At 42.0% G+C, this 12,860-nt stretch overlaps 2 protein-coding genes across 2 annotated transcripts in view; both read right to left on the reverse strand.

Moving 5' to 3' along the window:
• Window positions 1–1,656, reverse strand: part of Odad2 (outer dynein arm docking complex subunit 2) — a 116,139-nt gene extending 114,483 nt beyond the window's left edge. The window contains exon 1 of the mRNA XM_090319101.1: window positions 1,561–1,656. The gene's annotated coding sequence lies outside the window, so the exon portion shown is untranslated. The remainder of the gene's footprint in view (window positions 1–1,560) is intronic.
• An 8,997-nt stretch (window positions 1,657–10,653) lies between these two features.
• Window positions 10,654–12,860, reverse strand: part of Mpp7 (MAGUK p55 scaffold protein 7) — a 188,184-nt gene continuing 185,977 nt past the window's right edge. The window contains exon 17 of the mRNA XM_090319105.1: window positions 10,654–10,834. Within this exon, the coding sequence (XP_090175231.1) occupies window positions 10,790–10,834 (45 nt within the window). The 3' untranslated portion in view covers window positions 10,654–10,789. The remainder of the gene's footprint in view (window positions 10,835–12,860) is intronic.

The raw sequence follows: 12,860 nt of genomic DNA on the forward strand, positions 1-12,860 counted from the left end.
CCATAAAGAACCAAACATAGGAACCAAAATAGGAAACAAGTTCTGACATGAATGTCTAATAGATATTCTTTTCAGATATTCTATGCTTGTTTGCTTTCTAGTAAACTGAAAACCTTCCTTCTAGAATATTAGATGAATGGTTATAAAGTTAAATGGAGACTTTTTCTCAGAAATACACAGCTTAATAGAAATGAAATGAAGATTATATTTTTTGGTAAAATTTTTGAAACTGTATCAATTATTAAAACCCAGCCACAGGATTTAAGTAAATCTCTATTGATGGTGCTTCCTGCTGCAAGCAGTATAGGACTATTATAGATATAGCTAGTTACCAAGAATACATGATATCCCTTTGTGTAGGACAATACTCTAGCAGGAATATGCATCCTGCATTTTGCAGACATTGGGCCGTGAGCAACTTCAGCCTATCACTTCCCTGTACTTTACAAAACTCACCAATTATTTCTCCACTCTTGCAGTACATCCTGAATTTTCCAGGATTGTAATGATTGTTGTAGCGAGAAGGATGGTCATACATATTTCATTTTACATTCAACTTCATAAAGCTTAGCATTTAAAAAAAAAGATGACAATGCTATTTGCAAATTTAAAGTTGCAATGAAGTGTCTGTTGGCTTGCATTTGGGGCAGCTGTGTTTATGGTAATTCTGTGTAAAGCCAGACCATCTGGTAACTTCCTTATATATTCTATTATAGTAGTATCTAAACGTTACAAGTATTTTCCTTTACTTCATAACTATATAAATATAAATATTTAAAACCATTATGTATTCAACATTATTATTTTGCGATCTCAATTTCAGAAAAGAACTATCATTACAAAATGGTTGTCATAAAAACCAAATGTTGGATCAGATAGAGCGATTGATTTAGAAAAACGGAGGACAGAGATAAGGAGTAATGAAAACTGTACATAAATAATGTACAAGTTTTTCCTGTGAATTTCTTTGGTTTCTATTGTTTTTTTAATTTTAATTTTTTTCTGAGCTTCAAAAGGTTGTACAAGGGAGTTACAATTTAATAGGCCTATCTAACTGTCCAGTGCTTGCTTTTCAATTACCCTTCTGTCATTGGTCCTGTCTGTTCCCCCTGAGCTTTTATTGTTAATTTTTTTAGATGCCTTGGGTTCTAACATGTACTCATGTACTGACACGTGTGTGATACTTGAATTTCCCATTGTTACGAGAATAGACATAAGGAATAGACCTGCAAGGAATTTTATGTATACAGACTCACTTAGGTGCACATATCTGTCTGGTTTTTATTTTAAGCATATCATTTACAGTATATCATTTCCTTCCTGTTCCTTTTTAAGGAAACAATGTGAACTTGCATAGATTACGCAAGCTTGTAGCAGTCAGAGTACCACCTAGGGACTTCTGAAAAAGAAACTGAAAATATGGCGGGGGAGGTGAATTTGTTCAGTGTTCACTATGCGTCTATGGAAATACTTACATGTGTGTTAAAAAGAGAGAAGACATACAAAATGCTTCTTTTTTGGTCATGAGACATTGTGTATAGAGGTAGAAAGGCAACTTACATTTGAATTTATTCAAATTAATCTTCTAATTCAAGTGCTGCAGAAATAGACAGGGCTACTCCAGAAGGCTCAGTAAAAACGCTACGAAACCCTCTCAGGGCCTACAGCAACCAGAAAGACAATGATGGTCAGTCATGTCACGAGAATTCAGGTCAGATTTTATTTTAATGGCTTACAGTGAAAACATGCAAACACACAGCACATTTGAACGAAAGTTAAATTCTAAAAGCAAATGTTCAAAGACACATCAGGGAAACACAAACTGAGAATCACCAAGCACTCATTTATCCTCTTCTCAACCTAAGAGGGAAGAGCTTGTTTCGTTTTTGTTTTCCTTCTTATACATCTGCCTCAAGCTTCAGTTATGCTGAATAAAATGGAAAGCTCCTGGAGAATTATCTCTCTAACATGTGAACAGGAATAAAAACTGAATTCTTTCAGAGACCCCGGAAATGTTTGCCTCCTTTCAAAGATCTCATATCAATTCCCCGCATCCTGAACGTGAAGCTCCTACAGATAGATGCATAGATAGATAGATAGATAGATAGATAGATAGATAGATAGATAGATAGATAGATAGATAGATAGATAGATGGATGGATGGATAGATAGAGACAGTGGCTAGATAGACAGACAGACAGATCAGAAAGACTGACAGATCGATAGACAGATAGATGGATAGATAGACTGATGGATGGATAGAGAGAGAAATACATAGAGTGGTAGATAGGTGGGTGGATAGACAGACGGATAGATGGATAGATAGATGATAGACAGAAAAACAGATGGAGAGACAGTTGATAGATGGTAGATATAGATAGATGATAGATGGATGGGATGGGATGGGATGGGATGGATGGATGGATGGATGGATGGATGGATGGATGGACGGACAGAGGGACAGATACTCTCAGGCCGGGTACAGGATAAGGCTGTGCGCAGCCTGGGAAGGGAAGCGGCCCATCACGCTGAGAGCCGGCGACCAAGCGCCATGGAAGAGAAGGGCAAGACGGCCGGGAACAGCCAGGCACATGGAGGAGGAAAGGTGGCTGCGATGGCGGGAGCCAGGGGTCCCCCGGCGGCCTGGGACTCCCGGGTCTGGGCAGGGAATGGACGGGGCGGGCGTGCGGGACGCGCACGGGGCGGCGTCCGTGCCGGGGACCCAGAGGAGAAGACGCGGAGCCGCAGCGGGCCGGGTCCCCGCCGGCGCAGACCCCGGGAAGACCCCGTCCCCCACCACCCCGGCCGCCGCCCGCCCGGGCCGCACTCACCTGCCCGCCCGCCCGCCGCCGCGCCCGCCCGGTCCGCGCCGCGCGTCCTGCGCGTTGCCAGGGCGCCAGTAAACACCGCGCCCGGGCCGCTGCGCCCGCCGCGCGCTCGGTGGAGCCCCACCCGCGCCGGACCCCGCACCCCCGGGGACCCCGGACCCCCGGGACCCCGGATCTCCCCCGGGACCCCCGGACATCCCGCCGGCTCGGGAACCTCCCCCCCCCCGGGGTGACCCCGGCGTCGCCGCCGGGCACTGACCGCCCCGCGTTGGTCACCGCGGACCCTGCGCTCCGCGCCGCCCCTCCGGGGTTCCCGCCGCTCTCTCCCCCCGCCTCGCTCGATCGGAACCCGGGGTCCGCGTCGCTCGGCCGGCCTCGCGGGGTGCCACCCGCCCGGCGCCCCGAGACACCTCCCGGCTGGAGGACGGGCGCCCCATGTCCGCGCCCTGGCGGGCGGCATGCGCTCCTCCTGGACCCCGGGAACTGGCGAGGGACTGGCAGACCCACAGAGAACCAGATCCCGACCCCGGGGTGTCCTCCCTCCGAACCCCGGGAACAGCCGGGGCCTCGGTAGCCCCGCCAGCCGCCATGGGGACAAGGGAAGTCTTCAGAGAAATGGAACGACCTGAACTCCTTCTCCCCTGCGCTGCTCAGAATGAGCTTTTACTTTTGTTCCTTCCCAGAGTTTGACTCTACCCACAATTATTCCAGCTGGTGGTGGTGGGGGACCCATAGGGGGAGGAAGAGGAGGAGGAGGAGGTGGAGGAGGAGGAGGAGGAAGAGAGTGAAAGCAGAAGCTCTGAGTTCAAGCCCCAGTAACCACACACACACACACACACACACACACACACACACACACACACACACACACACAGAATGAATTAGGTATGGTGGTACATGGCTGTCATTCCAGCTGTCAGAATGAACTGGGAAGGTGTTTAGAAACTTAAAACTGCTTCCAAACATTAAGGAGACAAATGTGAACTAATGCTGGGGTATTCCATATCTGGATGTGTATTGATCAAAAGCAAAGTCTTTAGGCAGATACAGAACTTGCGGGGTGATTGATTTACTAAGATGTGTAGAGCTAGGCTGCCTACCACCAGAAAAGGCACTGGCCTGGCCTGAGCTCACGCGCCCTGGAACCACTGTGGAGTCAAAATCACAGCAATCACTGTCTTACCAGAGAACACGAAGAGCTCAGACCCTAACACGTAGACATCTGGTTCATCTCACCTGGCAAGAAGCCTAGACCAGACAAAGTGCCAGCCAAGGGTATGGAACATTTACAATGTGCCATTAGTTACTGCTGTCTAAGTGGTGTTCATTATTTCCCAGCAGTGGTTATATTCTAAGCCCCCAGATAAGATAGGATGGAGAGAGAGAGAGAGAGAGAGAGAGAGAGAGAGAGAGAGAGAGAGAGAGAGAGAGAGAGAGAGAGAGAGAGAGAGAGAGAGAGAGAGAGAGAGATTAATCTTCTTCCTCATTGTTGAAGCCTGCCATAACCTAGTTTCACATTGTGTGTGAATCCTAGGCTGGTTTGTTCTCTACAGGGCACATTTCTTGGCTCCTCAGAAACCTGAACTCATTGGTTCCCCATCTCTCCCTTCCTTTGTTGGTCCTTCCTTCCTTGCTTCCATCCTCTCTTATACTTTCTTTCTCCCTTTCCTTCCCTCCTTTCTTTTTCTCCCTCCCTCCACCCCCCTCTCTCTCTTTCTCCTGAGGCTTGAGCTCTGAGACTGAGCACTGTCTCTGAGCTTTTGTACTCAAGGATACTGCTTTACTGCTTGAGCCACTGCTACACTTCTGGCACGTGCTGTGTGTGTGTGTGTGTGTGTGTGTGTGTGTGTGTGTGTATGTGTGTAGTTTAATGACAATAAGAGTCTCATGGACTTTCCTGCCTGGGATAGCTTCAAACTGTGCTCCTCAGACCTCAGTCTCCTGGGTAGCTAGGATTCCAGGTATAAACCCCTGGTGCCTGATTCCTTCCTTTCCATTTCAAAACAAGCTTGATCATTTCTTAGAAATCTGGCAGGTCACTTTATTTATCTTTGGGGAATTAGAGCCACCAGCGCCTTCATCACTCTACACCACCACCACCTTAAGCTTAATTTGGTCCATAGAAAGTACTATTTTCCCAGAAAATTCTGGAAGTCCAAGTCATTTCCAGCAATATGAAATCGCTCCTGTACTTTCTACCAAAGGCACAAGCTCTGTCCCCAGACTTCTAAGGTGGAAGTCGTTCCTTTGTGCATGTGACAATATGACACAGTTTTTGCCTTGTCAATGGTTCTTCTGTTCTGTCTCATTGCTTTCTCTCTAAACTGAGGTTGAGGTAGGAGGGTAGTAAGCCAAGACAAAGACTAGCGTCCCTCTCTCCAAAAAGCCCTTCCTGGAAATCCACTCCACCCCCTTTCCAAACTTCAGTGTGGGTGGGTCAGATAATTCAATTTCCAGTTTCAAGGTTCTATAGTTCTATCTCTCAGAGTGAATTGTTGATTGTATCTTAAACTGGTGAAACAATTCTGACATCTTATTTCTTGGAAGTGTGTGTTCAGATTATGGACAGTTTACACCCTGAATGAAAAATAAATGCTGCTTTAGCATTTCTCAACATTTACTAAGCATTTATTTGATAATAAATGCTGCTTTAAGTGATTTTCTTTTTATTGGCCATGAAACTTGAACTCTGGGCCTGGGTGTGGTCCCTTTGCTCAAGGCTCTAACCACTGTGAACCACAGCTCAATTTCTGGTTTTTCTGGTAGTTAACTGGAGAAAAGAGTCTCGTGGACTTTCGTGCCCCAGCTGGCTTTGAACCATGATCCTCAGATCTCAGCTTCCTGAGTAGCTAGGAGTACAAGCATGAACCACTTGGGTCTGACCAAGTGATAAATTAAAAAAATCAAATAGTACTTTGAAAGTATTTTTGAAAATGTAGCCCCCTTTTCCATGTTTCTATGAAAAAAGAATATGATGGAATAAGAAATAATAGATGTAGGACATGAGAAATTAATTAATGCCATATAAATTAAATTAGGCCACATATCAAAGATCAAAGTAAAATAGGCTAATTCATGCCTATCAAACAAAATGATTTAAATATTAAAGTATAGCATAGGATTGCTTTATACATTTTAACTTAATGTAACTTCTAGTATTTATATGTTTTGCAATAGTTGGCCTTATTAGAAAACAGGAGCAAAGCAAAACAAAACAAAATTCAAAATAAACAGAACCTCAAATTGAAGTTTTAGGGTTAAAATAGGCATATCATCAAAATACATTTAAAAGAACCCTAGGAAGAATAATTTCTTCATAGTCTGCAGAAAAGTTTCTAGAATCAAAGAGGGAGTTTAGGGGATCCATGGAATTACACTGCTGAACTTCTCGTGTGGACACTGTGCATTTTAGTGGAACCCACTAAAATGAGAATACCATAAGAGAATGGGAGGAGGGAGTTGAAATAGGAAGCACATGTCAACAAAAAGTGGACAACAGAAACCCAAATAGTTGAAGTGGTTTAAGTGAGAAAGCTGAAACCAAATCAAGGCCTTAAAGCCAATGAAAATAAGGTTTGTAAATTACAGATCGTAGGAAGATTCCGAACTGGGGGTCATCTCTAAAGGCCAAGGAGCAAGTGGGCTGAAAACAAGGATGAGTTTGTTTATACGTGGCTGGGTCCTAAATCCTTGTCCCTGATGGTCGGGATTGGGGAAAGGGTTGAGCCAATTGCTTTGGGACCTGTAGTAAGGCAGCACAGCACGATGGTTCATTCACTTCATGCCTGGGAATGAGCAAGAAAAAAGGGACAGGAAGAGACCAGGATCCCCCAATCCTCTAGCTGGCATGTCTCCAGATGTTAGCCCCAACAGGAAGGTTTATAACTTAGGCCCCAGACATAGCTGACACATTGTCCTGAGATCAGGGATGCCCTGAATACTGAGTGCTCTCAGACCTGTCTAGGTACCTTCCTTGGACATGCAACCCAGCTTACAACTCCAGATGGAATACCTGACATTGATCTGCCTGAAAAACTGATCAAACACCTATATGGGCTCTCATTTCAGAGTCCTTCCAATCCAATAGGGTACCCCTCCCTACCTGGGAATTCCTTCTTCATGCATTTAACCATATGAATCAGAAGTACTTAAAAAGACATTGCTTCTTTCTGAACATACACAGACGTTTTCTAATCATTACTCTTTAAACAATAGTCTACAGTTTAACAACTATTTCCACAGGATTTACTTCATATTAGGTAGTATAAGTCATCTGGAGATGATTTAAACATATACAGAAGGATTTGTGTAGATTCTATGCAAATACGAAGACATGACATGTAAGGCACTTAGGTATCCTTGATTTTGGTATCTGAGGCTGGCCTGGAGCCAGTTGTACCCCTCCCCACCCACAACCCCATGGAGCCCAAGGGACAAGAGGAAACAGAGCCTGGAGAAGTATGTGGCTAACATGGGAAAGGAGTATAGTTACTGAATTATACTTCCTTTTTCCAGTCAACAATCATCTCTCCAAAAGGAAATTTAGGCAATGGTAGTTTAAACATGTTTAGATATGGATTTATAGGAGTTTGATCTAGTAGTAGAGTGCTTACCTAGCATACACCAAGACCCAGGTTTGATTCCTCAGTACTACATATATGTAAAAAGAATCTGGAAGTAGTGTTTTAGAGGTAGAACTCTAGCCTTGAGAAAGCCCAAGGACAGTACCCCAGGACTGGTAAGAAAAAACAAAAAGAAAGAAGTGACACCAGTGGTTCATGCCTGTAATCCTAGCTACTCAGGAAGGTGGTGAGATCTGAGGGTTGAGGTTCAAAGCCAGCCTGAGTGATTCTTATCTCTGGTGAACTACCAAAACAACAACAACAACAACAAAAATCACAAATAGAGCTGTGCCTCAAGTGGGTGAGTACTAGTTTTGAATTTAAAAAAAAAATCTCAAAGAAAGTACGTTGGGACTGGCACAAGAGGAAAGGAAAAAGAGAAAAGAAGAAAAAAGAAATGAACTTATTTGAGTAATATCAAAGAAAAGGCTAAGAATTGCACCACCTCACTATGAGCATAAATGCCAACCATCAAAGGAGGTAAAACATCTGTCAGTCAACTATTGCTACAGTAATGCTACATACCAAGTGACCCCCAAATCAGTGAGATACATATATTTATATGCATGCGTGAGAATCGGCACATCTTTTGTGGTTTAAGTGGCTGTTTGGTTGACGTACACTTTTCCTAAGTTGCTGTGCCTTACCTTGTGTGTCTCTGGGCTGGCTTGGTGCCAAACTGTACAACCCCTGCTGAGGGGGTGACTCTCAGCATATTCCATCCTGTGGATGTCTCCACAGACGAGCCAAGTCTCTATCTGTATCATGTATGCTGTCATGTATTGGCCAAAGGATGGTAAATATCACCCAAAGGTTCATGTAGTTATTTTCCTAGCTTAGTGCTATTGGAAGATGGTGGAGCCTTTAAAAGACAGGCCCTAAGGCATGACCCAATTTACTGGCACAGGGAAGGGTAGCCAAAGAGGACTTAGCGTTCCAATGAGCCCCTGATCTCAGTGCTACGTTCTCATCTGTGTGAGACCTTTCCCTGTTGGGGAAAGGATGTGGGCATATAGCTGGAGATCTGCCACCCAATGAAGTTGTAGAATCCTTGTCTCTTCCTTGTCACGTGTAGCCATACAGTGAATGAGCTTCCTTCAGCATATTCCAAAATCATGCTGTACTGTTTCCTTCCAGGCCCCAAAGCAATACAGTCTACCCACTCTGGAATGAACCTCTCAAACGCTGGTGCCAAAGAAACCTTTCCTCTTTTCAATTTGATTAACTCAGGTATTCAGGTATTTTATTATAGCAACAGAAGACTAACAGAGTAAGGAATCAATATTTACCCACCATGAAGTCATAGTAAAAGTGTAGATATTTAATACAATTACAAAAGAATGAAGTAACTGGAACTAATAATTCAGTCTATCCAAGCATTCTTCATTATATCATTCAGCATTTAGCAAATGCATTTTAATTTTGATTTCCCTTCTCATTGTGTTCTACTGCACCCTCTAGCCAAACTATCTATCATGAATACAACTAGTGGTGCAAAAATGTTATTTATCAATACACATATTTTCAAATCTTTAAAACACAGAGTACTCAAAATTTAGTGATTTATTCTAAGCCCTCTCTTTTACCTCAATAAATAGAAACATTTATTTCTATTTATTGCACAAAAGAAAAGTGTGCAACACTTTTTTTGTCAGGATACACTTGTTCTGGATCTTTTTTTTTAAAAAAGCCATATCCAGAGCAAAATACACTGGAATGTAGGGAAAGTTATTTGATATAGAAAATGTGTAGTCTAGCCAAGAAAAGATTACTCTAGAAATCCTCACGGAGAATAAAGGATTTAATGTGAGACTTGATATTTTGGAAAAACAAACGTAGGATTAATAATATCCGGGTGATGTCTCCCAATAACACCAAAGGAAACACTGAAGACGTCTTAAAAGAATGGCTTCCAGATGCCCAGTAAATCATGTGTCCATACCAAATGAGAACAAGGCTAAGGGAGGATATTACTTATTTGGAGAAAATAAGCATTCTTTGGGTAACTCATAGAAGTTTCCCCTCAAACATTGTAATAATTATTAAAGAGATTTTAAAAAAACACCAAAAGCATTAGCTTTTCAAATAATGAGATGATGGAGAAACTATTTGCAATGAGAATTAAGTTCGCCACTGAGCATGATTTTTTTCGGAAATAAAGTCAGGCTTATGGTGAAATCATTTGTTGATTTCTCTGGCTGGAATACATCTTAACATTTTGAAAGGTGGGAGAAGCATGATTATAAAAGGGAGGCAGGATGAGAAAAGCAGAATGTTGTTTTATATCTAAGAACATTGCGAGATACATGCACTTATTTTATTTATATCATATTTTCATTATCTTTAAGTACTTGTACAAAGAGATTTCAATTCAGTTTATGAGTTCAGTGTGTGTGTGTGTGTGTGTGTGTGTGTGTGTGTGTGTGCGCGTGCGCGTGCGTGTGTGTGTGTCTGTCTGTCTGTCTGTTTGTCCTAGGGCTTGAACTCAGGGAATAGGCACTAACCCTGAGCTTTTTGTGCTCAGGGCTAGTACTCTGTCACTTGAACTACAGCGTCCACTTCTGGCTTTTTGGTGGTTAACTGGAGATAAGAGTCTTATGGACTTTCCTGTCTAAGTCTGACTTTGAACCATGATCCTCAGATATCAGAGGCAACTAGGATTATAGGCATGAGGCACTGGTGCCCTTATGAGTTCAATACATCTTGATCAGAGTCCCCCTCTCCTATAGAATCATGCATATAGAAGGAAGTAGGTAGGGTTGTGAAAGATGCACAGAATAGGGCCGGGAGTTTGGCCTAGTGGTTAAAGTGCTTGCCTAGCATGCACGGAGACCTGGGTTCGATTCCTCGGTACCACATATATAGAAAAAAGCCGGAAGTGGTGCTGAGGCTCAAGTGGTAGAGCTCTAGCCTTGAGAAAGTCCAAGGACAGTGCACAGGCCCTGAGCTCAAGCCCAGGCCTGGCAAAAAAAAAATGCACAGAATATACATTTTTGAAACCATCTAGACATTGGACACCAATTTCCTATATAAAAAACACTGTCCTTGCATGTCCTTTAGTGTACTTCATGGGAACCCCAGTTTGAAAGCCACTGATTTATTTCACTAATCAGAATTCTCATAGCATAGGCCCTTGAAAGTCTGCAGTCGTTTCCTCTGGCACACCACTTTGAATTTGCACCAATGAAAAACACACCACGGTTCACTCACTTTCCCGCCGGATACCATGACGACATTTAGAGAAGACACTGGTCTTTAGCTTTCCATATGGAAATTATCCTTCCACTTTTCTCTTCCTTCTATTACCTGGTGAAGGTTTGCATCTCTGAGTCTTGTCATTCAATTGAAAAACTCCAACAAGAGCAGCAAAAATAAAACCAGTTTCTAAGGAGTAAAATCCACAATCAGGTATTATAGAACCAAAATTAGAACGTATGCATTCTCTTAAGGATATTCTTTTTAATCAATTACATTTCCTATAGAGGATATTAAACACAAATGGACCATTTGGCAATTTTCATGGATATTAAGTGTTTGAAGTTGAGCAGAAAGAAAGGAAGTCTACATGAACCAAATTAATCTTCTAATCTTCTATTTCCTTCCTAACTGACTAATCAGCTGAAAGTAAGAGCAGAAACACAGATTCATAAACCATATGCATCACAGCACCCAAGGTCTTCAGAGGAAACTTGCTTTTTCTTCTGTCATGTTGAGTATCTAAGTGTTATAATAACATCTTGGGTGCACTTTGGGATTAGGAAAGCAATTACTATTTTCCCCCTCATTTGCACAAGTGTCTGCTTCCGTGGCTTTCATCAACTTGATTTGTCCTAGCTAGGATTATGTTCTGGTGAGAGAAACAGACTCTAAAATTAGTGGCTCACATAAGAGAGGAATTAATTATTCACAATTACCTGGGGGCAGTTTAGGAGTGAATTGTTAAGATCTGTGGGAATGTCTCTATGCCAGCCTCAGGCCTCTCACTCTACTGCCTTCTAAGATCCTGTCTCAGGTCCAGCCATTAAGACCAAGGCTGGGAAGTGGCTCAAAATGGTAGAATGCTAGCTTTGAGCTGAAGAGCTCAGGGCCAGGGCCCAGGCCCTGAGTTCATGCTCCAAGACCAACCAAAAAAAGAAAAAAGAAAAAAAAGGATCATGTCCAACCATCAACAGACAGAAGGAAAGCATGAAGAAAACTAGTAAAGGTCATAAACTGTCTTTTTAACTTTTTAAAAGAAAATCAGCATATGATTCTATGTATATTTCATTGACCAAAATCAAAATAAATGCATTTACTTCACGCATTTTGAAACTATATTAATAGCTACATAGGAATTTTAGCTGTGTGCCAGCAGTTTGCAACTGGAATCCAAGTGACTCAAGAAGCTGAGACCTAGATTTGAAACCATCTCAGGCAGAAAACTCCATGAGACTCAATCTCCGAAATAATCAGCAACATGAAGGGCTGGTGTTATAGCTCAGGTGGTAGCGTGCCAGCCGTGAGCAAGTACGCTGAGTGAGAGGACAAGACTCTGTTCAAATCCCAATGCCCCCCAAAATATTAATTTGTTATGACTTGAGTTTTTACCTGTCAAATCATAATAAAAGGATTCTGTTTCACTCCAATAATGATTTTTACCAGTTTAGAATTTTGTCTAATTTTAATCTGATATTTTTTCCATCTTGTTTTTCAGCTTTGCTTGAAACCTAAATATTGTTCTGTTTTGCATTGTACCAGTCCTGGAGCTTGAATTCAGAGCCTAGGCCCTCACTGTCCCTGCATTTATTTTTTGCTCAGGCTAGAACTCTAACACTTGTGGCACAGCTCCACTTCATGCTTTTTTTTTTTTTTTTTTAAGCTTAAGAGTCTCACAGACTTTTCTGCTTATGCTGGCCTTAAACTGTTTTCTTTAGAACTCAAGTATGAGCTACTGGTGCCTAATTCTGGAGATTAAGTTTGGAGCCACCTTAATCCAGCTGAAATTTACATGTTTATTACTATAATTGATCTAGTATCTGACAATTTTTGTTTTAATGAGGGCATTTATTTACATATAAACTTTGTGATATTTCTCTCATCTTTTCTTGGATTCTATTCCTCTCATCTATTGCCTTCTCATTGACTTGATTAAAAAAAATTAGTATTCCCTCTAATTCTAATTTGTCCAGTGCTATTTGGAAACTGTATGCTCTGGTACTACTCTTTTAGTATTTATCAAAAATGTATTTTTAACTAATGAGAGATAATGTCTATACTCACTTCCTAAACATTACTAGAACTGTAAGTCTCTCTCAATACTATTGTAATCATATATGTCAATTCTTTTAGCACTTTAAAATACTGATATTATTGTTTGATATTGCTACTTTCTGTAATTGTTATTTTATTTTTATTTACCTATATATTTACC

This window comes from Megascapheus bottae, chromosome 26, assembly GCF_031878675.1.
Source record: "Megascapheus bottae isolate mThoBot1 chromosome 26, mThoBot2.hap1, whole genome shotgun sequence".
Lineage (NCBI taxonomy): Eukaryota > Metazoa > Chordata > Mammalia > Rodentia > Geomyidae > Megascapheus > Megascapheus bottae.